Source organism: Porites lutea, chromosome 8 (genome assembly GCF_958299795.1).
Source record: "Porites lutea chromosome 8, jaPorLute2.1, whole genome shotgun sequence".
Lineage (NCBI taxonomy): Eukaryota > Metazoa > Cnidaria > Anthozoa > Scleractinia > Poritidae > Porites > Porites lutea.
In genome coordinates this window covers 27,308,962-27,336,347 of record NC_133208.1, presented here as the reverse complement: position 1 = coordinate 27,336,347, position 27,386 = coordinate 27,308,962, and the positions used below count along the sequence as shown (strand labels likewise).

Here is a 27,386-nt window from a genome sequence, read left to right as displayed (position 1 = left end):
TGCCTACACCGTTCCATTAACTTGCACGATGCTGGCCGGAGGTTTCAGCTCGTAGTGCCGTGGAGTGTAAGGCAGTATCAAGTTTGTTTCTTTCGGACCTACCTGAACTTTTCCGATCCGGCGCGCGTAAATTAGCGCCGGGGAGATAAGTAAGGCTTTATGGTCACGCTGTGGAAGTCGTTCACCACACCGATCGCGGAGAGGTTTTCCCCCCTTTACGCCATATGTTTGTTGTCTTATTTTATTACACTTTATTGTGAAGCCTAGCTAAAGGAACTACGACATTAAATACGTATTTTTGACCCATCAGGCCGCTACTTGGGCTGGTTTGCTTTGACCTTTGTGGTGGTACTTGGGCTGATTTTGCAATGAAAATATTATATACGTATTTTTGACCCAGCGGGGTGGTACTGGAGCGTTATAACGAAGCTTTAACAGGAAAGTGTCTACAAAACAGGTCAGATGATAACATTTTATTTTCATCAAAATCCTAAGACATGATAACAACCAGTAGAAAGCAGCAGTGAAAAAAAAAAATTTGCACTTGCATTCACGATCATACAGTTGAATTTTACGAGCATCCCCACGAAGAAAGGTGACCCAATGCAACGCAAAACACACAAAAACTCTTCAAATTATTTTTTCTCATCATCGGATGATTCCGCATCACTCAGTTTTTCTATTCCCTTCTGATGCTTGTCCATTGCCTTACGGTGGCGACGGATGGCATCTTCATGGTGTTTGATCTCCTTTTCGTGGTAAGACATGGACTCCTCCAGATGCTCTTTCATCTCCTTCAGCTTCTCTTGTTCCTGTGAATAACAGGGGAATTTTCCACTGGCTAAGTGTAACGAAATAACTGGAAAATGTTTTTGTCACACACCACTAGGAGACTGGGTATGGGTCATGTGACCAAAAGGCAGACAGTTGCTTTTGTTTCGTCCGCCATTACTGACCCACCCACCCTAACATAATCTTGTTAGTGTTCCACCTTTCTAGGGGTATGTTACAGTGTATGTGTACATTTTTCTGAATTTGGGTTAAAGGTCAGGCTGTGGCATCAGCTTGGCATGGTTACCAGTGATGTGTGAGAATTAACTTATACCTGTCATTTTCTTGACCGTTTTTACCTCAATTAATTCCTCGTGCTTGTGTATTTTAAGAAATAGATTCTACCAAGCCATACACCTCATAATTTCCAGTGTATTTAGTTACTCATTTGTCCACAGGGCTGTACTCTAGCAGTGCCCATTGACCCCTGATGCCTTACTTTTGCTCTTGGGCGACTAGGAAATCTTAGTTTTGCATCGAAATCCAGTAAGCTGGGCACCCTGGAATTCGCAGGTTCAAAGCACTGGGCTCCCTTCGACTTTTTCTTAGAGCACAGCCTTGGTCCACAAGAAACTGATTACCCCTTACACCTCGTTTTATGAGACTTTAATCTTCCGATTGTAAGTCCTTGGCTAAAACAGCTTTGTAAGGGGTTTTAGGATGGTGTATAAAGGGGGAGGGGAGGTTGGGGGGCAAAACAAGCTAAATAGTAGTGCTGATCAAAAAATTTTTTAAATTTTACTTGCTTTTTTTCAAATTCAAACCGTCATAAAAAACCGAATTCACTTCAATAATATAAACTGGAGAGGGGAAGGACGGGGGAGTTATAACCTGATGTATTTTTTTTATTTACCGGCAGATGGGCCCATAAGAGGTTCTTACAAATTATGTATAAGCGGAAGTTAACTGTACATGCTCTTTTGAATTCTGAAGATACTATTTAGGCAAAGGGAACTAATTAATATAAAGGAATAAAAGAAAAGTCATTATTTTTTTATTGCCACCATTTTGGAATAATATATATGCTTCTTTTGAGTAATAATTTTAAACACAAGATGCAGCATTTTCTTGTATCCAGACATCCAGATGGTGTTTACAGACCAACCTAAAATTGTCTGGTTTCCCAGAATAAGACATACATGTATGTGCCAAGTATTCTGTTTCCATCTCAGGTGACAAGGTACACATGCACACCTGTAAATTATGAATAACTGACAACAAGCCCATGCTAACAAACTAATCCTCTCTTTAATACGATGTTATGAAAAAAAAAGAAAACTTTAAGGTTAAATATTATTTTAATGATCAGTCCTACCAATTTTCTGAAGTACTGTTCCTCATGGGCATGCTCCATTTTCCCAAATGCTCCTCCAGCACTCCTGATGATAATAATAATAATTTATTTTAATACTATTGTCACAAAATGTTTAAAACATGGTTAGCTTTTAAAAGAACAAGGAGCTACATGTACAATGTAACTATAACTGTTATGAATACTCATTTTTGTAAGAATAATTAATATGAATCATTGTTAAAGAATGGAACTATTTACCTGAGTTGATCATTGGGGCGAGAAATCTCAGAAGTTTTGAGCATTCTTTAAGATTGTTTTAATATATCATGTACTATGTTTCTTTACTCCAGAATTTTTTTTGGGTAGGAAAATTTGGTAAGTATTTTTTTGGTGGCTTGGCTTAAGTAGGGAAATTATTGGGTATTCAAACCAATGTGAAGATTGTTGGTAGTGCCGGCAAATCGGGCCTGCAAACACAAACATTCAAATTCTAACTTATTTTTTGTGTTGCATCATTTTTTAATGCTATCTGGAAATTTCGAAGGCTTGAAAATTTGACTTCAAATTTTTGGGCGGTTTATTTTTGGTCCAGGGATTTTTTGGGGTTTTGATTTTTTTAACCTTTCAATCATTCCCACCATTTGAAAATTAAGAGTACCGCCCCCCCCCCCCCCCCCCCCCACCCCGGGGCAAATACACAACAGAGGACAGAAAACAGCTCTACTTGCTCCAAAATGCAATAGTTGGCAAACTTCTTCCCACGAGAGAATGGATTAAAACAGAGGAGAAACACTTAAATAACCCAGCAAAAACATAAAAAGGCCCAGACAAACACAACTAAAGAAAAGTTCCTAACTGGGGTGACTAAAAACTGTTCAGTCTTTCAGTTTTTGAAAGTTCATCAAGTTATTTGCAACTTTGTCTATGTTTGGAAACATATCTTTATGCCATAAGCTGTAAGCTAGTTCTGGTTATTTTATGCTACTGTAAAGTTTTATACTGAATAATAACTAACAATAATAATATTATTAGCAAAATAAAAAAAAAAGGACTTTTTCCTCTCAAACCTCTATGCCCTGTATATAGTACACCAGTAAGTATAATGAATTGGAGTGTAGCCTGTTGATCATAACTAACGTTTAAGGAGTTTAGTTTACCTACCTGATATCTCCTCCTCCACCACCACCCTGAAAAAAGTAAAAAACCACTAAACACTACACATGGCGAATTTTGAGCCTGGTGAATATAAATGAGGCCGACTCTTAATGTCAAACTCTACATGTACTGAACTCTATATCTATTTAGGTTGACCAAGTTAATATAGGATAAATCAATACTTGATTTAGACATCAGACTCGATTCATTTTTGTGATGTTTGATGGTCTACCATGCTTAGCAGTGAAAATAATTTACATTGTTATATTCCTAGACTTTCTCTCAACTAAACAGGGACGCATGCAAATAAAAAAGCGTCAAGCATACAGTCAACTCTCCATACTTCAGCAAATTGTCTATTATTTTACACATCCCCTGTTAGTTTTGTCGCGCTTAGAACTGCTAGCATTTAAAAAAGGTCTTTTATGTACTTTTTATTTAATTAGAAACGTAAAGCAAGTGGATAAGCACTAAAATCACGCATTTCTGGGAATAAGTTCTTTTAACATGATGTATCCACGTCTGATTCGTCCAGTTCTGTAGGAGCTGCTCGTTAGGTCTCTTTTGATTGGTCGCAGAAAACAAAGACATGTCATTCTTTCAATTGTTTCAGTATTGTTTGGGGTCAGGGTTAGGTACCATTAATGGTGACCGATTCGTCTGAATAAATTATATATTGGCAATGATGAAACGAAACAAGAGCAATAAATAAATAATATTATTATCCTGTTCTTTACGATTTGATGACACAAAACAAGAGCAATAAAGACACTGGGATGCTGTTGAGCATGATAAAATTTTAGGCAAATTACTGTAACTCATCGTTTCTAACTTCGCACGAGATTACTTTCCGGCAACTTGACCGTAAACCCCATGTTAATACAACATTAACCTTATATCTTTGAGATTGGACCATTCCATTCAATACCTATAAAATACACCTCCTCTCCTAGCAACTGAAGGTTGGGGCAATCCTGAGGGGTGGGAGAGATCTTCACCAGTCAATTTCCAATGGTATAGCTATGTTGGTACTCTCTATGACTTCAAGACATCATCTTTTCTTTTGCCTAAACTCAGATGGGGATTGTGCCACTTTGATCTTTATTTTCTTATCATGACTCACAGTTTGTCATCAGTGGGGGGTGCGGATATTAGGTGGTCGGAATGACCATTGCAATACCGCCGCCCACACATGACAGGCTCTTTCACGCAACACAACGTTACTACTACAATTACCTCCTTTGTTCATTATCATTTTCATTATGTAATTACGGCAAAAAACACACGTATATCACAGTACCTTTTAGACCAAAGGGAAATGTTAAAGGGTATTAAAGCAATTCTTTGAAACATGCAGATAGATAGAAACCTGTATTTCAATATTTCGTAGACGAAAGGTGATTTTTGTACAATATTGAGCCTAATCCACCGCCAGTTTCCGTTCGAACAAAAGAAAATGTCCGCAAGTGACTAAATAAAGTTACTTTTAAGTCAATAAAGAAGTTTTTGAAGAAAAAAAACGTTCCTCCTGGAAAGACGTGTACTGACAACAAGTTTGCGTTGAGATACATAGACATTTTAAGTACTAGTTTATGTAACATCCAAATTAAACACACACAAAAAATACACCAAAAGAAAATAAGATTCTCACCTTTCCGACTCCGCTTCCTTTTTCTCCAACTGTCATCGTCCTTAGCTGCAAAAAGGGAGACGAAATCAGCCGTCTTGAAACCACAGATAATCGCAACGACGCCATATTGGATCACGTTTTGTGTTCGTCCGTCAAGGACTGGGCTATAGCACAGAAAGGGCTTGGGCACTAGAACCCTCTGCAAGCTTACGGGGCAGTTTTGAAGCGGAGAATGAGAGAAAAATTGTGTACATTTGCGGCCTTTAAAAGCAAATTTTCGCTTAAAACAACAGTTATGGAAAGATGACGATAAAAGAATTATTCTGTGAGTGAAAAGAGGTATGTCTAGCTCGAACAAGAGGGAGGAATATGAAGAGAAACTTTTGCAGTCTTCTCGAAGGGGAGACATCGACACAGTGGTTGTAAGTAGCAAACAATACTATGTTTTTGTTTTTGCTAAGAAATCACAGGCCAGACCTCCCAGGGATTTGAAAACGCGTAGTTATTTTAAAGATTTATCACAACAATGCCATTTACAACGCCTCATATTTTCTACGCTAATAACAATTACAACTGTCTTAATGTTTTTCTTCAGCGTCAGTGAAATGTCTGCAAAATATAAGCACACGTACATGTACCTTTGTTTTACCGGAAACTATGAATGCCTTTCTATCATTCTCTTTGTGGATTGTTTCCCAAATAAAACCATTCATTTTAAAAGCAAAAAAAAAAACGTTGTTCCTATGGTAAGAGAGAACGAGAAGATCACGAGTTAATCACTGTTCTGACTTGAAGATTTCCCTCATGCTTGCCCGAATTTTTCGTTGCTTTCGATCAGCTTGTAGAGAGAAAAAAACAATAGCGTTAAAACTTATAACATCAGTCACTTCCTTACAAGCTCATTGAATTTATATCTTGTAAATAATGAGCCCGATTCTTTTACAAATCAACTTACAACTGAGGACTGATCCTCCGTAAGTCGGTATTTATATAGGTCTTTGGCACAAATTAGCATAATAGTATTGTGCTGTTGTCGATTTATTGCATGCTCTTATTAAAAAAAAAGCTTTGTTAAAGAAGTTTTGGACTACAATGATGACATAAAAAAATAATACAAACGTAGTTATCTTTATAATTATTTTATAAACTCTTTTGGATGTGAAAGCGAGTTTTTGAGTAGAAGTTATATATAATTAAGTAGAATTCTCTTGTGTATTGTTTTATTTTAGTATATGTGCATCTAAATTCAGTTTTTGGTTCATCAAACACATTGACAGATGGTGAGATCCGGCAGGGGTATTTTGCAGAATGCAGAGTGGCCGCCAAATGGCGAATGTCTCTAAAGTTCGGTGATTAGGGTTAAACATTAAATTGAGTAAATCAGGTTCCATTTAAGGTGACATTATACTAGGAAAATGGACCTGAAACTTGATTCACTCAGTTTCCTAACCCTAATCACTAAACTTCAGCATCATTCTGCATTCTGCATTCGGCATTCAGCATTCTGCAAACTCTCACCATCTCACAGCTCAGGTTATCATCTCATGGTCTCACTACTTAACCTCTAATTCTCATTGTGGATCAGAAAAGCTTGAAATTGCCAAAAAATCCCAGTTGGAATAAAATTATAAAAAAAAAGTCAGTGTTTATAATGGCCAAGTTTTAAAGGCATGTGTCACTGAGTTTACAGGCAAAGGCTTGTGCCATCTTCCATGCCACCTTCAACTGACAGCAGCGTCAAATGAATGCCTTTTTTTTACCTTCTTTCTGTTTTCTAGAACCTGTTACAAACTAAGACATCCAAGAGTAATTCCAAAAGAATTGATGTAAACTGCAAAGGTATTGATTTTATCACTTGTTTATGAGGTAGAAAAGGTAGGAACCACATGAGGAAGGAAGGTGGCAAATGGAATGAAAGAGACATGAATAGGGGAAGAAGAGGGGAGGGAGGTGTCTCCAAGGAGAGAAAAACATGTGTACCAGAAGCAAAGGGGTGTGTACTTAGAGAGAGTACCGAAAAAGGGTGAGGGGAGTATTCTAAGGCAGAAAATTTTTAAAACCAAGAAACCAAAGTCTGAAATATAGCTGCAGGGGTGTGTACCAGGCAGGAACTAGGGGTGTTAAGAAACTAGGAAAAAGATGAATGTCTGTTAAAAGGTTGTGATCCACAAGTGAAAAGATCAGAAAAGAGGAGAAAAATTAATGGAAACCTTTAAATAGAATGTTGCAACTGACAAAGAAAGTGGTGAAACCTGGAGAGAACGGCAGCACGATAACACCAAATCTGGAATCTGGAAACAGAATCACTGGAAAAGAAAGGGAATACGGAACACTGAATCAACTATTAATGATAGAAAATTAAAGAATTTCAAATTGCATAGTTTAAACTAGAAGATATAGGGAATAAAATTTAGCAGGAACAAAGGAAAAGGAGAGAAATGGGACTGAAAAAAAGGCCCATCTGGTTGTCCAGAACAAGCTGATTTTTTTTGTTGTGCAAAGTAACTTCTTATGCTCAGCGTGCTAGAAAAATGGATTGAAGGAAAAATTAGCCAATCATTGGAGAAAGAATCAAGTTCATTGTATGTGAAGGTTGAGGGAAAGTTGGAAAGGTGAAACAGTGAGATTCTCTGTTTTGTCTCTAGGGAAATCCAAATCCAACCAAGGATGGACTCCTCTTCATCTGGCAGCTTATTTTGGTCACAAGAATGTTGTACAGGTCTTATTGGAGGTGTGTCATTTACTAGACAATATCAAGGCTGTGCTCTAAGAGAAACTGAAAGGAGCCCCAGAAGTGCTCTGAACCTGTGAAATCCAGGGTGCTCAGCATATGCTTTCTAAGAAAAAACTAAGTTTTCCTAATCACCCGGGAGCAAACATTAACCCTTTAAGTCCCGATAGTGACTAACATCAATTTTCTCCTAACAATGTCCATTAATTGTCAAGAGATACAGTTATGAGAATAAACAAATGATCACCAAAGAGAAAATACCTTGATCTGTAATTAAATTTTCTCAACTGATTCGTTAAGGAAATGTATGGAGATCAGTTTGGAGAATTTGTATGTTGATATTGGGTTAAGCGCCAGAGACTACCGGTTGCTGCTAGAGCATTACCTTAAGTATGTAAAAAATTTGTCATTTTCTGAACCAATCCAGAAGATTTCCAAAAAAAGATAAAAAAGACAAGAAAAGTAGCTTTTCCCCTTTTGTGCCTTTAGAGCTAAGCTTTCTGTGTATTGTCTAAGGTGCTCATTGTCAGTGTGCATAAATTATAAGTACACATAATTATCATACCATGTAGTCAGTAAACAGGTTAAGCTAACTGAGTTGATTCACTTATGGGATGATTGAAGCTAGGAACAAGCCAAGGAAGCTCATTAATTGAGTTAATAAACAATCCAGCTGTCTCCCTGGACTTAATGGTACCTCCAAAATATTTTTTATTATTATTATCAGCCTGTTTCAGACAGCTTCCACTTTGTCACGATGAGAGAAGCGAATAGTGAGAATGAAATTCAGGGGAAGACTTCATTCATTTTTTTTTCATACTAATTTATTTGTTATCTGTTTCAATTCAATTCAATTCAATTTCAATTTTCTGTTTGCTCCTTACAAATAACTGGTAGCTCGAGACAGTGTTACAGAGTTTGGTTATCTGTATATATGAATATCCTGGTTTTCCAGAACATCAGCCATTGACAAGAAGCCTCAATTGAAAGCTTTATTTTATACTCTTTTTTAATTATGCTATTTTTAGAATGGAGCGGATGTGAATTCCAGGAATGGAATGGGAGATACTCCATTACACCGTGCCGCTTTCACTGGAAGAGCTGTAAGTGTTTGATGATGATAATGATGATGATGATAAGTTTTATTACTGTGTGGAGGGAACTAGGTGAAAAAAAGAGATGAATTGAGAAATAATCTATGTAACATTCTATTCTGAAATCTAAAGTTTTTGATAAAGAATTCTTTAAATTATAATGTAATGTATGCTATGAATTATGTAGTTTCCCCATTTTTTTGGACTATAGCACATTGTAGAACAAAAAATTTAAATAAAACTATTCTCCAAATAAGGTACACTTACTTCACATTTTGCAATCATTCATGACTGTATAGACGTTCTGTGATTTGTTTTTGTTATTTTTGTTGTTGTAATTGTTGTTACAAATTCTCTATTCCTGTGTTGCCGAAAAATGACCAAAAACTATGCCTTGCTTTCCCTTTGATAGAATCATTTGATATCAACCTTCAATGAGTTCACAGTATGAGAAAAAAATGACTCAGAACTTAAAAATCTCAATGCAGATGCAATGCAAAATATGGAATTTGGCATGGCATATATAGCCTCTTATTAAGTAGGAAATGAGTCTTTACCAACTCAACTTTTTTAGGATGTTGTCACGCTGCTTATTCAATACAATGCTGATGTGACAATCATAAATGGGGAAGGGAGGAAGCCAAGTCAAGTTACAAATAGTACAGAGGTTAAACAACTCATCAAAGGTAGGTTTTTGTTATTTGATAAATGTAAACCTGTTTGGTGCTCAGATAATACTGTGCATGATAATGATGTTTTTTTTACCTGTAAGTGACACAGCCAGCTCAGAAGAATCCTAGTTTAGTGGCCTTAGATCCCACAAGTCTCCTATACCTCAGTGGTAGAGAATCTGGACTAGAAACCTGGCCCTAGTTGTTGAAAAGGTGGATTGCGCTATCCACCGGATAAATCTCTATGACTATCATCATGATGCTGGATAGTACAAATTATTGGTTTCCCTAATACTTATCCCCTGGATAGTGATTTATCTTAATTCTGTTAAATTTATATCACGACAGCATGCTAAATCAATGTGTATACACAGGAAAAAATAACAGATTCCCAGTATTGGATATTTTAGGTTATTTAAGGAATACCCACAAAAATCCCAAATTAACCAAAGTGAGACAAGACCCAACGAGGGAATTCCAACCAAGTTCCCTGGTTGGGACTTGTCTCACTCTTCCAAATTTGGGATTTTTGTGGGGTATTCTTTAAATACCCTAAAATATCCAAAAATGGGAATCTGTTATTTTTGCCTGTGATATGTTATTTGTAAGAAATTATCATGGAGATTTCACAGTCCAGTGTCTTTAATGGTGCTTTTGTTTTGTCAGCTGCTGAAAGAAGCCTTCAGCTCAGGTTAGAAGAACGTTTGCTCACAGCTGCCAGGGAAGGTGACAACAGCGAGCTTAAAAAACTGGTCAGTTTTTTATATTAGCTATTTTCCTCCTGTTTCATTCAATGACAATAATTATGTATTTTGTACAAGTTTAAATTTCATTTTGTAAAAATACTGTTAATGTCATCATGGTGGCACAGGGTATGCACATACATGTACACAAATGGCCAATTTGCCTTGCCTTACTTTTGTCCTTGCAGGTAGATAGTGTTCACCCTCCTAACATCAACTGTCAAGACATGGTAGGAAACACTCCACTCCACTGTGCAGCCTATCGGTAAGCAGCCCCATGAAAACATAAGATTACAGACTGTGTATGAGGATAGAAGACATTATTTAATATCCTCTAGGCTTCATTCTAGTAAGAAATGAGATGTGATTATGGGTAGGCCCTCTTCTTAGGGTTCAGATTATGTCATACATGTATGCATATAGTAGCAAAATACAGTAGAGCCTCAATATGACATACCTCCAGATAACAAACTCCTTGGTGTAATAAATGATTTTTTTCGCCTCAGTAATGGTGAAATAATATCACAAAACCTTGTTATAGCGAACAAACTGTGCCAGATCCCTCAGTACTCAAAGTTGTCACTATGATTTCAAGTTATGCTGAGTAAATACAACAAGTAGGTGGTGAATCAAACAGCTAGGGATTTCTTTGGTTTCATTTTTCTTCTACAGTATTTTCCTAAGAAAGTAGCTGGAGGTCATGTACTTTGTAGCCACCCTAAAATGGCCAGCCTTTAATAACAGCTCTCAGTGCAGTACTTTATTTCTGTTTTTTTTTTTCTCTTTAATTTAGGGGACACAAAGTAATTGCAGTTACTCTTTTACAACATGGAGCAGATACAACTATCAAAAACAGTAGTGGTAAGCTCAACATTTTGATTATTAAATTTTTTCAAAACAATAACACTTGACATTATTAAATTCCTTCAAGAATTTTCTAAAGATAGTGACAATGATAAAGGTGAAGTAGTAAATGGCATGGTGATAATGGCAGTGGTATTAATGATATATAAAGGCTGTATAAAATTGTGCTGATACACTGTAGAACAGCCAATGTATTTCTCTTACTTCACTCCATATGCTAAAAAACAGTAGTGAATTCATATGCAAATGTTATCCTTGCATTTTGCACTTGCATTGCTTGGCACTTAATTATCTTTAATGAGCTGACCTAGCTGTACACAATGATAAATCTTTTGTTGTTGTTGTATTTTTCTTTCCAACTAAAATTTATTTCATGCACATTCTTTTCTTGTTTAGTTTATGATATGTACACCTATTGTAGTTTTTAATTACGGTTAGTAATAGATTGCATTGTTTTGCACTGTTAGGACAAACAGCATTGGACCTATCTGCCAACAAGAAAATGAAACAACTTTTGGATGTTCAACCACTACAGGTTACTCTGTTTTTTGTTTTCCCTTTTTATTCATAATTCAAGCAAAGAGCATCAATGAAAAGAACATGAATACAATCATGTATACTTGGTCCATGTCTCAGTATTGGTATAAACTTTGCTAAAAATGTCTCATGGTTTTCTTTCTCTTTGGTTTTTCTCAAAGAAACTTCACAAAGTTGTAACCAGGCATGAGGGCCTTCTACTCAAGGTAATATTTTCCTGAGAAACTTGGGTTTTAAAACAATGATGAATATATTTTTGCATAGGTTATGACTTGACAGAACAAGTTTATAATTATCTCAGCAAAGGGAACTGCAATCCAGAAAGAAAGTGGAGACTACCATTACGGCATATAATGTATTGTTTAAGCATGCTACAGCAGTTTCTAGGGGAGGATCATTGCGAGACAAAAAGTGAATCAAGTGCAAGTTATAATAATTTACCTTTAATTATTTATTTGTCTTGTGTGTGTCAGTTATTCAGGGATGCTTATTGGTTTTTGGGGGTTACTCTTCATCAAGTAGTTAACAAGGCAAACTAGTGCTCTTAACCTTAACAAAAAAAACCTGCTCTTTAATAGACATACAATGTAGTACTGACCATTTCTTTTTATTTTCTATTTAGCGCTCACGGTTTTTTGGTTGGAAGAAATTTTGGGTGGTGTTAGAAAGAGGTGTTCTTAGCTATTTTAACAAAAGGTATTTATAATGAATATGCTGTCTTGTTCCTGTTTCTCTATGTCATATTATATGCTATTTTTGTACCTTATTTTTTTCATTTGTTTTTCAGAGCTGATGCTGCTGCTAGTATCAAGAGGCAGGGGTATAAATACCTTGACCGCTGTAAATTCTTAGTGAGTTCACCCATCTTTGTGATTGTTTTACTGCATTGTTATACATTCATAACTCTATGCTCTAATAATGATCCAAGAACCTGTTGCACACTCAAGCTGTTGTTTTGCGGTGCACTCACCACCAAATTCCCATTTTCTATTTTCAAACCTTAAAAATAACTGAAACTGTTAGCAGTAAAGGGCAGTGATGTACCATAAAGGTCAAGTGCTCTAAGATCTCCTGGTTATGAGTATAACCCCTGGCTACTTTCATAGGAAACAAAAGGAAAATAAAACCAAAAAAAACTTCCTAGCTCTGTTCAATTCCCCACCTGCTCATTTCTTATACCCAGCAACTTGAAATCTTAGCGACAGCCCTGGTGTTGGGTGCTGCCAAATCCCACAAAGGTAAAAACATATTCTACTCGTGTGCATTGCAGGCATTTGTTTGGGTGGATTGATGAGTGTGCTAGTGTAATCGTCATGTTGAATTCCCAAAAAATATTAAGGAGTTGGAGCAAGTCAAATGGGGAAGGTCCTAAAGCTACCTGTGGCACGATTAGCTCAGCGTCAGTAGAGTGCTTGACTGCAGAGCGGGAGGCTGCGGGTTTGTTTCCTGGGGCCAGACCAATACCCAGGGTCTTAAAATAACTGAGAAATGAAGGTACTGCCTTTGCCCTGCAAACTGGTAGACCTTCACGTGGCTCGGATGACCATGTAAAATGACGATCCCGTCTCCAGTAGGAGACGTAAGAAATAGTGTCCCCAATTAGTACTTTTGTGCTAAATACATTGACACTCAAATAAGGTGCTTTATTTTTACCCCAAGGGTTTCTATTGCTACTCTTCCTTGTCCTCCTCGTAGATGGCAACCACAGCAATGTGATTGTGAACATAAATAACCATTCTTTGCTGCTCGAGAGATATACTTGCATTGTAGGCTGAGAAAAGTTCCTGTCTTAACATTACATCGTGTTTTGGTTTAAGGTTCCTAGAGATGAAAGACACAAAATTAAAATCCATTATTCAGACAACACTGTTCACATCTGGAGTATCCCCACCAGTGAAAAGGCTCCACAAGTGCAGAGACAGGTCTGTAGCAGGTTCATTATATCCATGTAGCTTAGCCTTCTAATACATCTATCTTTCATCGCTGCGGTGGGTTAAGAGCAAGGAAAGGCGGCTACATTTGTAGGCTATATGAAGCGTGACTCAAGAAAAAATTGTTTGGAATTTTTCAATTTAATCTATGTGGTTGTTTGATAACAATGCAAAGCATGTCACGTCATGTAACTGTTTTCTGTCGCAGTGTTTTAATTTTAAGTTTATCTTTTACTGAAAGCTACCAATAATCTTTTTATCCACTTTTGACTTTTTTTTGTTGTTAAAATGTTTGCTTACAGCCGTGAAAGCCTTCCACGTGGCATTTGTCTCATTGTTGAAAACTTAGTTCGCAGAGCCCAAGTTTATTTCTCACGCCTGTAGTTTAACAAGCCAAAGGAAAGGCATTCGTGAAAGTGTGTGACTTGTGTAATCATTTTTTTTTCAGCGTTGGTTGAACTCTCTTCATGAACACTGTGCCTACAGTACATTTTACACGACTCAGCCAACACTGTTGATTGATGATAACGAACAAGATGTTATTCCACTAGGAAACATGCGTGACTCCCTCAAGGTGAGTCCTTATTATAGTAAAATTATGAAGGGTGGCCAGTGGTGTGTAATAGTAAAGACTTGTAGATTCTAAGACGCGTACGACTACTAGAACGACATTTTCTCAATACTAAGTAGCGCGCGCTCGTGAAGTTGGAAAGAAAACGTGAAAGCCATTGTCATTCTACTACGAGTTTAGCGAAAACGTTGTAGTGACGGAAACAAGTTATCAAATGTTAGAGGTTTTTATGATTTTGTGATCGGGAGAGGCTTATATTTGGAGGAGCGATTTAACGGGGGGTTTTTTCGTTACCGGTTTGGGGGGCGTATATTTGGAGGGGCTTATACATGGAGGGGCTTATTTTTGGAATTTTACGGTATGCCAACGAATCCCATAATTGCACAATTGCACACATTTTTGTGATGTCGTCACCTCTCTTCTCTCAAAAGCAACTGCAGATGGTTGAATTTTTTCAGGCTTTTCTTTCGCAACTGTATTAGTCGTGTCTTTCATTGCAAGGATCCTCTTTGCTCTTATTTCTCCTCTTCTCTTTTTTGTGTGAGAAGTAATGTTGCTATTTGCTTGCATTCCAGAGCGCTCGGGCCCATCAGCAGCTTTTAGACCAGCAAGTCAGTGGAGTTACCCATGTAATCGCTGATTTTTCAAGCTCATCTTCCACGCAGTCCAACACCAAGGGTAAGATGTTTTTGTGCTCGTTCAACCAGTATACACTCCCAGTCCGGGCCTCGAAAGAAGTGCTGTCCGGTCGTTCAGGGCAAGGAGATTTTCTTTTTTGGCAAGTAACTTTTTCACCTCATTTGTCCAACGGGTGAGCGTCCGGGTAGATCATCTGGTAACAAAATCATTAACTAAAGCTAGTAGGTAGTGGCCCTGTGGAGGCAAAATGTGAGAGATGCTTTCCCAATAGCCTGTTCCAACGTTGTTCAGGCTCTCAGATACTATCTCGGAGCTTCGAACAGGCTACTTGCCCATAGGATAAAGCTAGACAAGCTGGAATTCAAACTTTTTTCGCGCCCTGCTGATTCTCGTGATATCATTGGCAGATCTAGGGAATGAGTCCACTGAACTTTACAAAGAACACAAGGCAGCCTCAGCTTCCACTCGCTGACCTGGTTTTTGCTTTTTTGACTTCTTGAATAAGTAGTGCGTGACATGTACAGTCAACGACAGGCGTCTTGTAGCTATGTTAATTCAAAGAAAATGAATTACTTTCCAAAATATACAGGAGATGCACTTCAGTCATCTTAATCATTTTCGTAGTCATCATATTGCGTGGTTTTGCTACAGGGAGTTTACTGAAGATCAGTGAAAAACTGAACGAGGTAGTAGCCACTGCAAGGAACATGTGTAACGCGCTCACTCACTGCTTAGATCTTCTCTCGCAGCAGGAAGAGGTAAGTTGAATCTGAAAAAACTTCATTTCTTGAATTATAGATTCTTTGAGCCGCGAAGCTCTCAGAAACCTCTATTTTTATTGGCCTTTGAATACCCATCTTGTAAGGCACGAGATTTCCTTTATATTTCTTTTTCTTTTTTTTTTTACTTTTTTTCCTTCTCCAAAACTTCTCTTGTAACCCCTTCTGTTTCCGTTTCTATTGCCTTTGTCACTAAATTCTGAAGCATTTTACTAAGTTATTTGTCTTTAGAACAAAACGCTCCGAAGGGAAACAGAGCGAGAAAGCAAACGTAACCCTCGTGATACTTGCTTTTGGTATTACTATAAGTATCTCAGCTGACGTCCTGTACGTTAAACAGAAGCATGCTTCACGTAAACCATGCGCAGGTTCTGCAAAAAAGTGTTTCAGTTTGCAAATTCTGTTCCGCTTTTGTTTTCAGGTGCGAGATCTTAGATTTGAAGAAGAGGTGGAGAAGCGGCGAGTTCTTGAAGATGCACTACATGTGCTTGCCACAGAGCACCACGCCTTAGAGTGTTCCATTGGAGCTCACGAGGTAAAAGAGAGATTCCCCAAAACTCAAAGAATCTCACAATCGGCCATTTCCGAGTTCCCCCTGGCCTCTGTATCAAAACGAGGTTAAGTGCTCAGCCTTTGATAAGGAAATGATTTTTCATTCTCATGCAAATAAAACTCATTTTCACAAGAAAGGTTGTGCACTTAGGAAGTGGCCTATTATAATTAGTGTTTTGAGAAGATTAGCCTTTTGGTACATTCATATAAAGGGAGATACGGTATGACTGTTAATTGACCCTTTTTGCATTTTCATAAGTGCTCGATTTTACTCATTCCTTTTGCTGCTGAGTTCTTACCCAGACCAAATCATCCATACCCCCCCCCCCCCCACCTTCTTAAAAGTCAAATGTTCGAACCCTAACGACATTACACAGTCCTTAATTATTTTATTGCGCGCTTGAGTATCATCTAACCGACTGTCTCCCGACATTCAGGCTCCCCTTCGCGATCCCTCGAAAAATTACTCGCCTTTCTGTTATTGAAAATTATGTAAGGACTGTCTTGACACTGCGGTTCTGATTCTGCGAAAAGGGCGGCAAAAAGTGCGATAGATTTAAACAGTTTGAAGAAAAATGTTGTCTTTCAATTTACGGTATCATTGAGTCAAAAACAGTTTGCTTGATTTTGTTTCTCTCTAGTCCGGTGTATAAATTTGCACCAGCGAGACATTGCCGGTAGACATGGTGGATTGGTACTGTAGCTCTTTCTTGAAACGGCATGGGCCGACGGTTTAAGTCGCCGTATTGATTGGACAAAACAAAAACGTGGTCGGACTCATTCCATGACGCAGTGCGCATTGTACACGACGGAATCGCAAATACATTGTATTGCCATATATTCTCTGTACTAATATTATTTCGTTGGTTCAACAATTGACTTGTGTTCGTAGATTCACTGCTCACTGCCTACTCGCCAGTTTGAGTCGGTTATTGATAACCTTTATTTGCACTGCTGCATGTAGTTGTTCCAGGCTAATGAATCAGATGGCCTAAGGGTCTTGACTGCGCCTTAACTTATCTATTGCACTAATAATTATGTTTTTCCCCCTAGTATATCCACGGAAGTCGCATTACACTGACAAGCGACTGCAACGAGGAGTTCTTCGATGCCAGGTCCGACATCGGATGCGCTCCTCTAGACGTCGACTTGCTCTCGGACGATGACAGCGATGACGGTGACGACTACGTGCCGTGCGAGGCTGCACCCATCGTGGCCAATGACGAAACTCATAGGAATCATTTGGAAGCCGTTGCGGAGCCTAGTATTAGTATGAAAAGAGCGAAATCTGGTGGACAATTAGGGAACTTAAACAGACTTTCTTTAATGCGTAGCACGTCGGATACTGATATTGCTTCAAAATCGGACGTTAGAACTTTACTGGATTGTGATACCGGTAGTTTGTTGAAAGTCAAGTCGGCTTCTAGTGATATGGAACAGACTGCAGCGCAGTATAGGAAACAAGCAGCAGAGAAGCAAGCGCAGGGAATAGTGCGCTACAGGTAGGAGTTTTTAGCCACAACATTACCATGTTTTTTTTTTCCACCCCTTTTCCTGCCAATCCGAGATTTTAAAGGAAAGGTTGGAGTTCTCATATTATGCTACAATTTCGGATAAAAGTTGTTGGAAAGGTTGTTAATAGTAGTCCATTTTAACTTTCAAAACAGACTGTTTTCTCTTTTGCTAATTACCCTTGTCTCCGCTATTCAATGTTGGGATATAACAGGAAAATTACCGGCACAAACACTCAAGTTTTACTCAACATTGAGCTAGGGGCGAGGGAAACAAGAAAAAAAGAGGTAAAAAGTAGCAGCCTTCCCAATACTGTTGACGATGATTGTAGGTTTGAGTTGATCCTCTTCTTTTTCTTCCTAGAACTGCTCTTCCTGTGGCTATGCTTTCAAGAAACGAGTTTAGTGTCTGGACAGTCCTGCGTCAATGTATAGGAAAGGTATTTTAGCGCTATATTCCATGCGCAGCAGCGTTCAAGCAGTATAATCTTAAACATGACCTTTTTTGTCCTTAAAAAAAGAGCACCTAAATTTAGAACGCTTTTCTTCCTGCCTAGTTCTGTTGAACACCGTCAAAAGGCTATGGTCGCTTTCGATTTTGAAATGATCAGTTAATAGTTAGATCTGTTTCTTGAAATATCTCTATAAGAAGAGCTCAATCCCCAGTCGCTCCAGGAGACTTAAAGCGAGACCCGAGAGGCAGTCATTGATATGGTCGCGTCAAGGCTTCACTTGCACGTCTCAATCATAGAAACGCACCGTAATTTTTAGGGAGTTATTATAACTCCAAAAATAAAGTAAAAATTTTAGGTACAGGATAACCCCTTTTGGGGTTACTTTAACTCCTAATTTAACTCCGAATTTGTGGTCATTTTTACTCCTGAAAAAGAGTTCTTTTTACTCCCAGTGTGGAGTTAAAGTAACTCCGAAATGGCGTTACACGGGTTGTTTTTACTCTTTGTGGAGTTAATTTAACTCTGAAAGTGAAGTAAAAATTTTAGGTACAAGATAACTCCTTTTTTGGGGTTATTTTATTTCCTCAATATCTGGGGTCACTTTTACTTCTGAAAAAGAGTTATTTAAACTCCTTTATGGAGTTAAAATAACTCCCCAAAAAATAACTCCACTGTAAGGAGTTAAATTAGCCCCACTATAGAGGAGTTAGTATAACTCCTTGAAAATTACTGTGCGCGGAGCCGCGCCTGGGGGAGGGGGGAGGGGTGATGGGGGTGGATGATATATACAGAGCCTTGAATCTTACCCTCCTCGCCTGACCTCTGTAAGAAGTACTTTGCCATTATTTTAATAGTTCACTTTGTTTTTTTTCCTTTTTCCAGGATTTGTCTAGAATTGCAATGCCAGGTGAGTATTAACAGTTCTGTCGGTAGTACAATATTCCGCCGCTTCGTGAACTGATACAAAAATACATGGTTTCATTGTTTCACTCCAGTCCTCAGTTGAAAGAAACCCGAGATCCTATCTGTACGTTGTGTTACTTATGATATCTTTCGGGCATGCTGATGTTAGGGGTGTAACGATTCATATTCCTTGCGATTTCGATTATTGCCTTTCGATTTCGATTATTTCGATTCGATTTTGTAAATGTTTCTTAATTCTTATAACATAACGCATAATGTAAACAACATGCAACCCTAAACCCTCAATTTGAGAATAGTAGCAGGGACAGGAGGATTCACAGTCGCTTGGTTCGTCGCCATGTTTGAGAACCTGACAAAGAGCGTGTCGCACATAGTTTGTCTTATTTGGAAATTCTCAAGGGGTGTTTTAAGGACAGCATTTTTACCGGGCAACACAAAATGGCGCACGAAATGCTATCGTATTTGCTCGTCCATCTTCAATTCACAATTTAAAACGTTCTGGATTCCGATTTTACAATATAATAACTCACCAAGGGCACTCTGGAAAAGGTGTGCAAAAATCGAAACGTAGAAGCAAAGAATCGTGAATTGAACGGAACGGTCATAATCGCGATTAATCGAGAATTCTATTAATCGTTTCACCACTAGCTGATGTGTCAAATATTTCGGCTTTCCTGAGTGGATGAATTTTTTTGGATGCCATTTATAATTTAATTTGCAAAAAAATGTGAGCTGTACCATACATGTATGTGGCCGCGTACTTAAAGCCCACCGTTCTTTAACTTTCAGTTATTTTCAATGAGCCGTTAACGTTTCTTCAGCGCGTGGCAGAGTACATGGAGTATGTCTACCTGCTCCATACTGCAGCCAGTCTAGATGATCAGCTTCTTCGCATGCAGGTAATTGGTTCTTACTTGTTAGCACGTAATTTTGTTAAGAAAAAAAAACTTAGTGAATTTTAAGTGAAGATATGATCGTCGCAGTGGTAATTGCAATTTAAGCAAAAGCAAATCCCCCCCGCCCCCGCCCCCCCCAAAATTCCAGACTTCAACGGGGTTCGAACCCATGGCCTTTGCGTTAGCGCTGCAGTGCCCTAACCAAGTGAGCTGTGAAGACCGATACATTGGGAGCAAGCTAAATAGACAGTACCAAAGGAAAGTAGTGAATTTTCTCACATTATTTTTTTATTATTTTTTTAGTACGTCTGTGCATTTGCTATATCAGCCACTGCGTCTAATCTAGATAGAGTAGGAAAACCTTTTAATCCACTGCTTGGGGAGACCTATGAACTAGTTCGGTGAGTATTGAGAAATTTGCCTTTTATTTTCCTATTTCTCCTAAAATTCTGACCTGTCGACCCATGAATCATTATATTGTTGTTGTTGCTTTTTTTAGGGAAGATTTGGGTTTCAAGCTAATTGCAGAACAGGTTGGTGAAATCCTTTTTAACAATCAGATAACTCTCAAGTCCATGTGTTTTATTCTGCCATAAGATAAATTTTCGCTCAGTTAGGTTTTTTTTCTGATTCAGAACGAACCTTTAACTTGTTGTAAAATTCGTTTGCCTAAGATAAATGAAGCACCCATAGAATTAATTCCAACTGTTTGTAGAGGTTCGATAGTGCTGGAATTTAAAACTATCAAAATATGATAAAATCGACCTTTTCAACCCTTTGGGCCAAAAACTGGGAACATTTTACGTCAAGAGGGAGGTTATAAATTTAAGTAAATTTAAATGCATGTATCTTTGTCCGGAGGGGGCATGATTAATCCTATACAACTGTTTTTTCAACGGAAACGTTGCAGCATTACAGTAGTTTCTTTCACTTTAGGTCAGTCATCACCCTCCGGTGAGTGCCATACAAGTGGAGGCCGATGGATTTGTGTTTCACGTCACTGTTCAACCTAAGTTGAAATTCTGGGGAAAAGGAGTCGAGATTCAACCCAAGGGAATGATTACGCTCAAGTTTCCAAAGTAAGTATGAGTGTTTGATTGAACAGCCACAAACGTATGCAGGGATGTTGGCTTTGAGGTGTTTTTAAAGAAGAAGAGAATACTTCTTGTTTAAAATTCTAGGTAACGAAAAGAAGTAAAGAAAATTGAGAGATTTAGAGTCGCGCCTACGGCAAACGGCAAACGTGAGTTTGTACCACGTGACCAACTTTTCCCTTTCCTAGTCGCTTACTGATTTTTACAACTACAGTGAAACCTCTATTAAGCGGACCCCCAATTAAGCGGACACCCTCTGTTAAGCGGACACTATGCTGGGCCCCGAAGCGAACGTCTGATATTCCCCTTTATAACGAACCCCTATTCAGCGGACACCTGGGGCATGTTGTTAAAGAAGCTATCCAGAGTTCAAGTTCATTACCTTTCATTATCAACTAAATGCAAAAACACTAACTTACTTCAGTACGTATTTCAAGGACGTAATCCAATACTACTATTGTCAATTCAGTCCTAACAATTACAGTAACTGTTGTGAGTCCTCAAGTCCTCGCTTATTCCAGCAGTTGATCCAGAAAATTGCCATGTGACGAAGAGATTTTAGACGGCTGCGACAACTTTTTTATTCTTTTGTCCCTTAGACACAATGAGGTCTACACGTGGAACAATGTGAATAGCTGTGTACATAACATAATTGTTGGACAACTCTGGATCGAGCAAGTAAGTGATATTGGTGCGGGGGGGGGGGTGGTGGGGGAGCCCCGTATAATAGGGGACGGGAGGGTTAGGGGTCGGAAGGGGAAAATAGCAGGAGATAAGAGTCTAAAAGGTCGGGAAGCGGGAGAAATGAGGGGAATTTCGCAACAGTAATAGTTAATATTTGGCAGTCAAAAAAGGGATAAAGAGAGGAAGCCAAGGATAAGGGCGGGAGGCGGGAGGTTTGAACTCCACTGTATCCCCCGTGACCTCTGGCACACCCATTTGAAAAACATCCGCCTTACAGAGGTTGATTGTCTCGTAGTGAGTTTCAGACAACCTCAGCGATTTGTTCCCAGCAAACTTTCAGGGGAACTGTTCCTTTCTCTAAAGTGTCTTGCTTCTCTTCCACTTCAGTATGGTCAAATAGAGATAACAAATCACACAACAGGAGATTACAGCGTGCTACATTTCAAGCCGGGTGGCTGGTTTGGAAGAGAACTCAACAAAGTAGAAGGTTCCATCTTTTCTGCCGAGTAAGTTTAAATGCTTGTTCAACTTGATGATATTTGGGCAAAAGACGGTCAAATGATACTCTCTGTGAAGTATTAAGATTTTTGAGATGCACCCCAGCTCCCTATAATTTTAGGTTGCCAAAAGGCGACATAAAAGGGTCAGCTTGGAGAACGGATCTGTTTTCTTATCAATTTTTTGAAACACTGTAACAACCTGCGAGTAAGAACCTGCATTTTTCCAAATCAGCCTGAACAGATTCTTATATTAATGGTAATTTGCCCACTTTTAGGCTATTTAGGTTCTTAAATAGGTTCTTATTTTCTGAAGGAAAAGTTTACGAAGTACCTAAGAGTACTTGTAGCTTATTTCTTGTATAAAATCTGCAAACCAATACATTTCAGTTGGAGTGATAAAGCACCCACGTCTCCAAAGACGTTCCTGGATGTTGACCCAAGTGTACAGAATTTTTTTTATAGGTTTTTAATATAAGAACCTGTTTCCAATTTTAGGTTTAACAGGTTCTTGTATAGAGGGGACCTGGCTGGTAAATTTTAGCCTAAACGGTCTTTAAAACCGTTAATGAAACACTGCGTCTCATGCTTGAGAGGGTATGACTTCCTGCCGCTCTTGTGCGAAACACCTACCTACAGTATCATAAAAACTCTGACTCTTCTCTCTTTACCACAGCAAGCGAAAGCGATTCATCTTGAGAGGAGACTGGACGAAGGACATCCAATGTTTCACCGTGGATAAATTCACAAGGAAAGATTCCAAGAGAGAAAGCAAACGGCGGCGATCAGACACGAGTGAAGGGAGCAGTAACTCATCCGCAGTTTCTCTTAATAGTTTTAGTAGTGGAAGCAGTGACGGCAGTGTTACTGTGGATACTTCCACTCCCACGGATCTCTGGAGCTTTCAAGAGAGGCCACCCCATAGTAAACAGGTTAGCGGGGAGGAGGGGGTGTGTAGATAGAAACACCATTTTGTGAAGAGAGGGGTGGGGAGTGGTTTTGACCGTTAAAAGAGTTGCAGCAGTTTTAACGTGGACCGTGTAACCTCTCTCTGGAGGTGTCATGGGAGACAAGCTGAAAACACGAGGCAGTGGGAGTGGTGTGGAAAAGAAACCAGAGGGGAGGCCTGGGGGAATAGAACTCGAACTAGGCTCCTTGTGCACCTAAGTGATATTGGAGATTTCAGGTCGTGCCTCGTAGTAAATGGGACTACTGTTTCTAACAATAGACGGAGTTGTGTAGATGGCGTAGTAGTACGTGTTAGACTTGTCAGTAGACGAAGGTCCCCCTAATAAGGGGCCCATTTTACTTTCCGTCAGTTTAGAGAAGTGATCGTTGAGACATTAAGATTCACGTTTACGCCAAACGGCAGACGTGAATTTGTACCTCGTGACCAAGTTTTCCCCATATTTTCCGCTTACTCTTTATTGCTTCTACGCAAAAATAAGTAGTTTTATGCCAGTTTCAACCACAGGAATCGTTCGGGACTGTTTTTATCTGCTTATTTTCTATTCTGAGAAATTCTCAGTTTGAGTCTGACGTTTACCGTTTATGGTAAACGTGAATCTTAATCTCTCCAGTATGCCTTTGCCTGTACGTCTGAGGGTCACGTGCCATATTTTATTTCGTTTAGATGTATAATTTCACTACCTACGCCATGCAGCTGAATGAACTTCATGAAGACCAACAGCCCTTGGTAAGGCATACGTTAATCTATGAGAACGGACAGACAACTTACTTCAATCAGCAAAAGGGTATTTCCGCCCGTATGCATTTTCCTTAGCTTTATTCTGAAGTTCGAAATCACATGGAAAGGAGAGCTGCAAGAAAACGCGCGTCGCCGTAATGGCGCCTCGCACTTTCTTGCCTTCTTTCGCGTGCCGCTTGTCTGTGACTTTTCGCGATATTCCTCCACATTGAGAGCTGACTCGCAGGGTACTGTTGTACTTGTGCATCATGCAAGTAAAACTACAGGAAAAGGAATCGAATTATATCCTAATTTTTCCCTTTTCAAAGGTGCTGGGTAAGAAGGGTCTCTTGAAGGAGTATTTACTGAATAGTGTTTTAAACGTTATGATGATGATGATGATGATTATTATTATTATTATTACTATTATTATTATTATTATCAGAAAAGAATGAGGAACCTTATCACATTGCTATTACTTGGATTAGAACGTTGCTTTCTTTTGAGTTTTTAAGGTCCGTACACACATGCGTAAGAGGTTCAAGGTCACCCTTCCACAAAATTCCACAAGGGGATTTCATTGATGACTGCTGCTTAAATGCTATTAGTATTTTAGGATCTTTTTAATATTTTTATTTCATTTTTAATCGAAATGAATTGTTTTTAATGGAAATGAATTTTTTTTAATCGAAATGAACAGGAGCTTATGAAATAAAATGACTTGTAAAGAGTGCTTTGACTGAATGCATATTTTTTCTTATTACTTTTATTATTATTAAACGTTTTCGTTTCAATCTTTTTTCATAGTTACCACCCACGGATTCAAGGCTCAGACCCGACTGTCGAGCACTAGAAAATGGTGACTTAGGTAAGTTGTTGCAGGGATAAAAATTGTACCCTTCTAACAGAGGTTTCATTCCGGCGTGGTTTTAAGTCGTTCGCGTCAATGCCATTCGCAAAAAAACAAACCATTTACGCGAATAACAGCGACACGAACGACACCACACATGCTAATAGCCATTCCTTCAAGAAACCTCTTCTCACAGGTTAGTAAACTTCGTCAGAAACTTTAGGGAGAATGAGTACAAGCTTTGAGTGCAGTGGTTTCCAGGATCGTTGGGGTGGACAAGCGTTAGTTATGATTGGTCGATGGTATCCCAGGCAACTATTAACCAATCACTGATTGCGGGCGACAAGAGGAGCCCTTAATGCTAATCTCCAGGTTGTTATTACACATGCGTCGCATGTATGTAGCCAGCATTCGTTTGGACTTTAACTAAGAATGAATGGAATGCACAGAACGCAATTTGATCACACGCGTTTGGACTTTCTACCCTCGTAAACCGATCACTCGCTTTTTGACCATCTGTCATGTAAAACTTACGCAAAGCACAGCGTTAGGGCAAAGGCGTTTTTACCTTCGATCGTTGTCGCCCGCTTCCCTAACCTTTGGTTATTACTAGTAAGTAAGGCTTATTCACTCTAACGGCCCCAGAAATCGTTGTGCCGGAAGCTTGTACCCATTCCCCCATATATAGTTTCTGGAGTGGGGAGTTGTAAAGAAAATAACGTTTGGGAACTTCGGAAAGTGGATATGGCGGGCTCGTAACGTAGTTGAAGAGTAGCTTGAAAAGAAAAAAAATTGTTGCTGCTAATCCTGGATAAGCGTTTTCCATATTGATTGTTATTTTATATCCACAGATAAAGCTACTCAAGAAAAAATTCGAGTCGAAGAAAAGCAACGTGCGGCTAAAAGAGAAAGACAAAAGAAAAATGAGCACTGGATCCCAAGGTAATAGTTCGTTCCTTTTTTTCTTAAACTCTTCTGTTGCCGGCGTCGATTTAAGGTCTTACCTTTCAACTGAAACCTCGGCAGCAGTTCTTTTACGTGGTAAAATTTGTTTTAAACTCGGTACTTTGATGCTTGGGCATTGTGGGGCCATCTGGCGGAAAATTCCGTAATTCTTAGCAGAAAATCAAATGGTACAAGAGCTCGGTGTACTCTTTCTGACACTGTGGGTCTTGTTTTTTTTGTCCCATAACATACGGATTCGTACGCAGTCTTCTTGCACATGCAATTCTCCTATCAAAACAAGGGTTTCCAAGAGCTTCGTTGCTCCAGACTTCCTGCAAAGCTTCCTTGAATTCATGTGCCAACCAGCAATGCTTGTACTGCGCATGTAAACCTGCTTTATCATCATTCAGCAGTGTACTTGTTTCATTCTAGATGGTTTAAAGAGGACATGAATCCTTACACCGGTCAGATGGACTGGCTTTTCACTGGAACCTACTGGAACAGGGATTGGAAATCATGTCCGGATATCTTTTAAAGTTTTTGTTCTTAGTCTTTAACAAATTAGCAAAATGTCCTGCCTGTGAGTTCGTCTGAGTAAAAGGTCTCTGCCGGTCAGTTTCGACCAGAACGAATAGTGGGGATCTAATTAGCTCTGAACAATGATTTACTAGATTTGACTGAATCGCAGGTTAGACTAGGCTCAGTCTTCAGCTGGGGGTGTCTCGATTCCCCTCATCAATAACTGGCGCATCGAGACACCCACGTCTGAGATTAGACCCGTGCAAACAGTACAAGATTTCATTAAGGTCCTGCCAGGGCGAAATTCGACAATCTACATGGCACCAAAGAGCAACTAAACCACGTTAAATGAAATCATAACAATCTTCCTGCGATTTCTCTCCATTTACGACGACGATGATGAAATATTCACATAAGACGGAGGGAACTCGGTACACCTCCCCTGACAGGACCTCTTGGGTGTCTGTACTTTGTACTAAGTCTTATTTTATTTTTCTACCAGATCACAACTCATTAACAGAAATCTTTCCTAGTATGATCAATTGACTATTCCCATTTTATTCTGCGGGTGATGAGAGGGCCAGGAAACAAAAGACCTCGCGATCTGAGCTCGGCAGGGGAGACGGTATTACTAATTTGCAGCTCAATTACAGATGGCCCTGTCACCCTGCTTTGCGCAAGAATTAAACTTGCTTTATCTGACCGACGTTTTGCGGCGCACTTGGTAAAAGGTTTCCCCTTCCTATTAGAAAAATCAGGAAATTTTTTCAATGGATTTTTGAAAATTAAGTCTCCCGTACCTTGTCCACCCAATATTTCAGACTCATATATGCAACATATCTTTTGCGCAGGTCCAGGTCTTCATCGGAAAACATAATTTGCAAGCGTTATGTCAGTCGCAGCTCTTCAGGAAGACTGCGATTCAATTGACTAGTTAGTGGTTTCCATAGGCACATGTATATTAACCGGCCACATCTTTTCAGTTATTTGTCGCCCTATCGATCCCAGAAATCTTAGTGCCAACTTTGTGGCTTAGTCTCTCCCGATTTACTTCCGGAAAGGCAAATTCCTTTGGTAGTGTGGGAATTTTTCCATTTTTTTAAGCCGATACAGCAGCACAGTGAAATCCCACTTTTCTTAACGCTCCTGGGAAAAGAGGTATTTGTTCGAATTATCTAAAGGTTCGAAATACTAGGGGGAAAATAAGGCTATCGCATTTAATTAGTATGCACAACATCCGGGTTGAGACCAGGTGGAATTCCGCAGGGGTAAGTTATAAAGGTTTTGGGACCCGTCAGGGGT

The 27,386-nt window shown here is 39.0% G+C and overlaps 2 protein-coding genes across 2 annotated transcripts; one reads left to right on the top strand and one right to left on the bottom strand.

The window, feature by feature from the left end:
• Nucleotides 1–458: 458 nt before the first annotated feature.
• LOC140946149 (uncharacterized) lies at nt 459–5,073 on the bottom strand. Its single transcript, XM_073395231.1, has 4 exons — nt 4,932–5,073; nt 3,287–3,312; nt 2,147–2,210; nt 459–812 (listed from the first exon to the last, which is right to left on the bottom strand). The coding sequence occupies exons 1-4, from the start codon at nt 5,034–5,036 to the stop codon at nt 636–638; spliced, it is 372 nt and encodes a 123-aa protein (XP_073251332.1). The 5' UTR covers nt 5,037–5,073; the 3' UTR covers nt 459–635.
• Nucleotides 5,074–5,089: 16 nt separating this feature from the next.
• On the top strand, nt 5,090–27,058 carry LOC140946151 (oxysterol-binding protein-related protein 1-like). The gene is made up of 31 exons (XM_073395233.1): nt 5,090–5,332; nt 6,689–6,749; nt 7,556–7,641; nt 8,670–8,744; nt 9,310–9,421; nt 10,073–10,158; nt 10,338–10,414; nt 10,943–11,010; nt 11,481–11,548; nt 11,712–11,756; nt 12,173–12,246; nt 12,338–12,401; nt 13,368–13,472; nt 13,930–14,055; nt 14,628–14,730; nt 15,343–15,449; nt 15,892–16,005; nt 17,076–17,524; nt 17,898–17,973; nt 18,871–18,895; nt 19,702–19,811; nt 20,112–20,209; nt 20,308–20,341; nt 20,745–20,887; nt 21,502–21,580; nt 21,974–22,092; nt 22,760–23,015; nt 23,717–23,779; nt 24,578–24,638; nt 25,472–25,562; nt 25,998–27,058. The coding sequence occupies exons 1-31, from the start codon at nt 5,252–5,254 to the stop codon at nt 26,098–26,100; spliced, it is 3,159 nt and encodes a 1,052-aa protein (XP_073251334.1). The 5' UTR covers nt 5,090–5,251; the 3' UTR covers nt 26,101–27,058.
• The last annotated feature ends 328 nt before the right edge of the window (nt 27,059–27,386 follow it).

Excerpts from the sequence above, each read along its gene's own strand:
- LOC140946149 (XM_073395231.1), bottom strand. The coding sequence starts at position 5,036 with ATGGCGTCGTTGCGATTATCTGTGGTTTCAAGACGGCTGATTTCGTCT. Across the intron at positions 3,313-4,931 it reads AAGGAAGCGGAGTCGGAAAG|GGTGGTGGTGGAGGAGGAGA; the intron begins GTGAGAATCTTA and ends TACTTTTTTCAG. Across the intron at positions 2,211-3,286 it reads GGTGGAGGAGGAGATATCAG|GAGTGCTGGAGGAGCATTTG; the intron begins GTAGGTAAACTA and ends TATTATCATCAG.
- LOC140946151 (XM_073395233.1), top strand. The coding sequence starts at position 5,252 with ATGTCTAGCTCGAACAAGAGGGAGGAATATGAAGAGAAACTTTTGCAG. Across the intron at positions 15,450-15,891 it reads TTCTCTCGCAGCAGGAAGAG|GTGCGAGATCTTAGATTTGA; the intron begins GTAAGTTGAATC and ends TTTTGTTTTCAG. Across the intron at positions 24,639-25,471 it reads ACTAGAAAATGGTGACTTAG|ATAAAGCTACTCAAGAAAAA; the intron begins GTAAGTTGTTGC and ends TTATATCCACAG.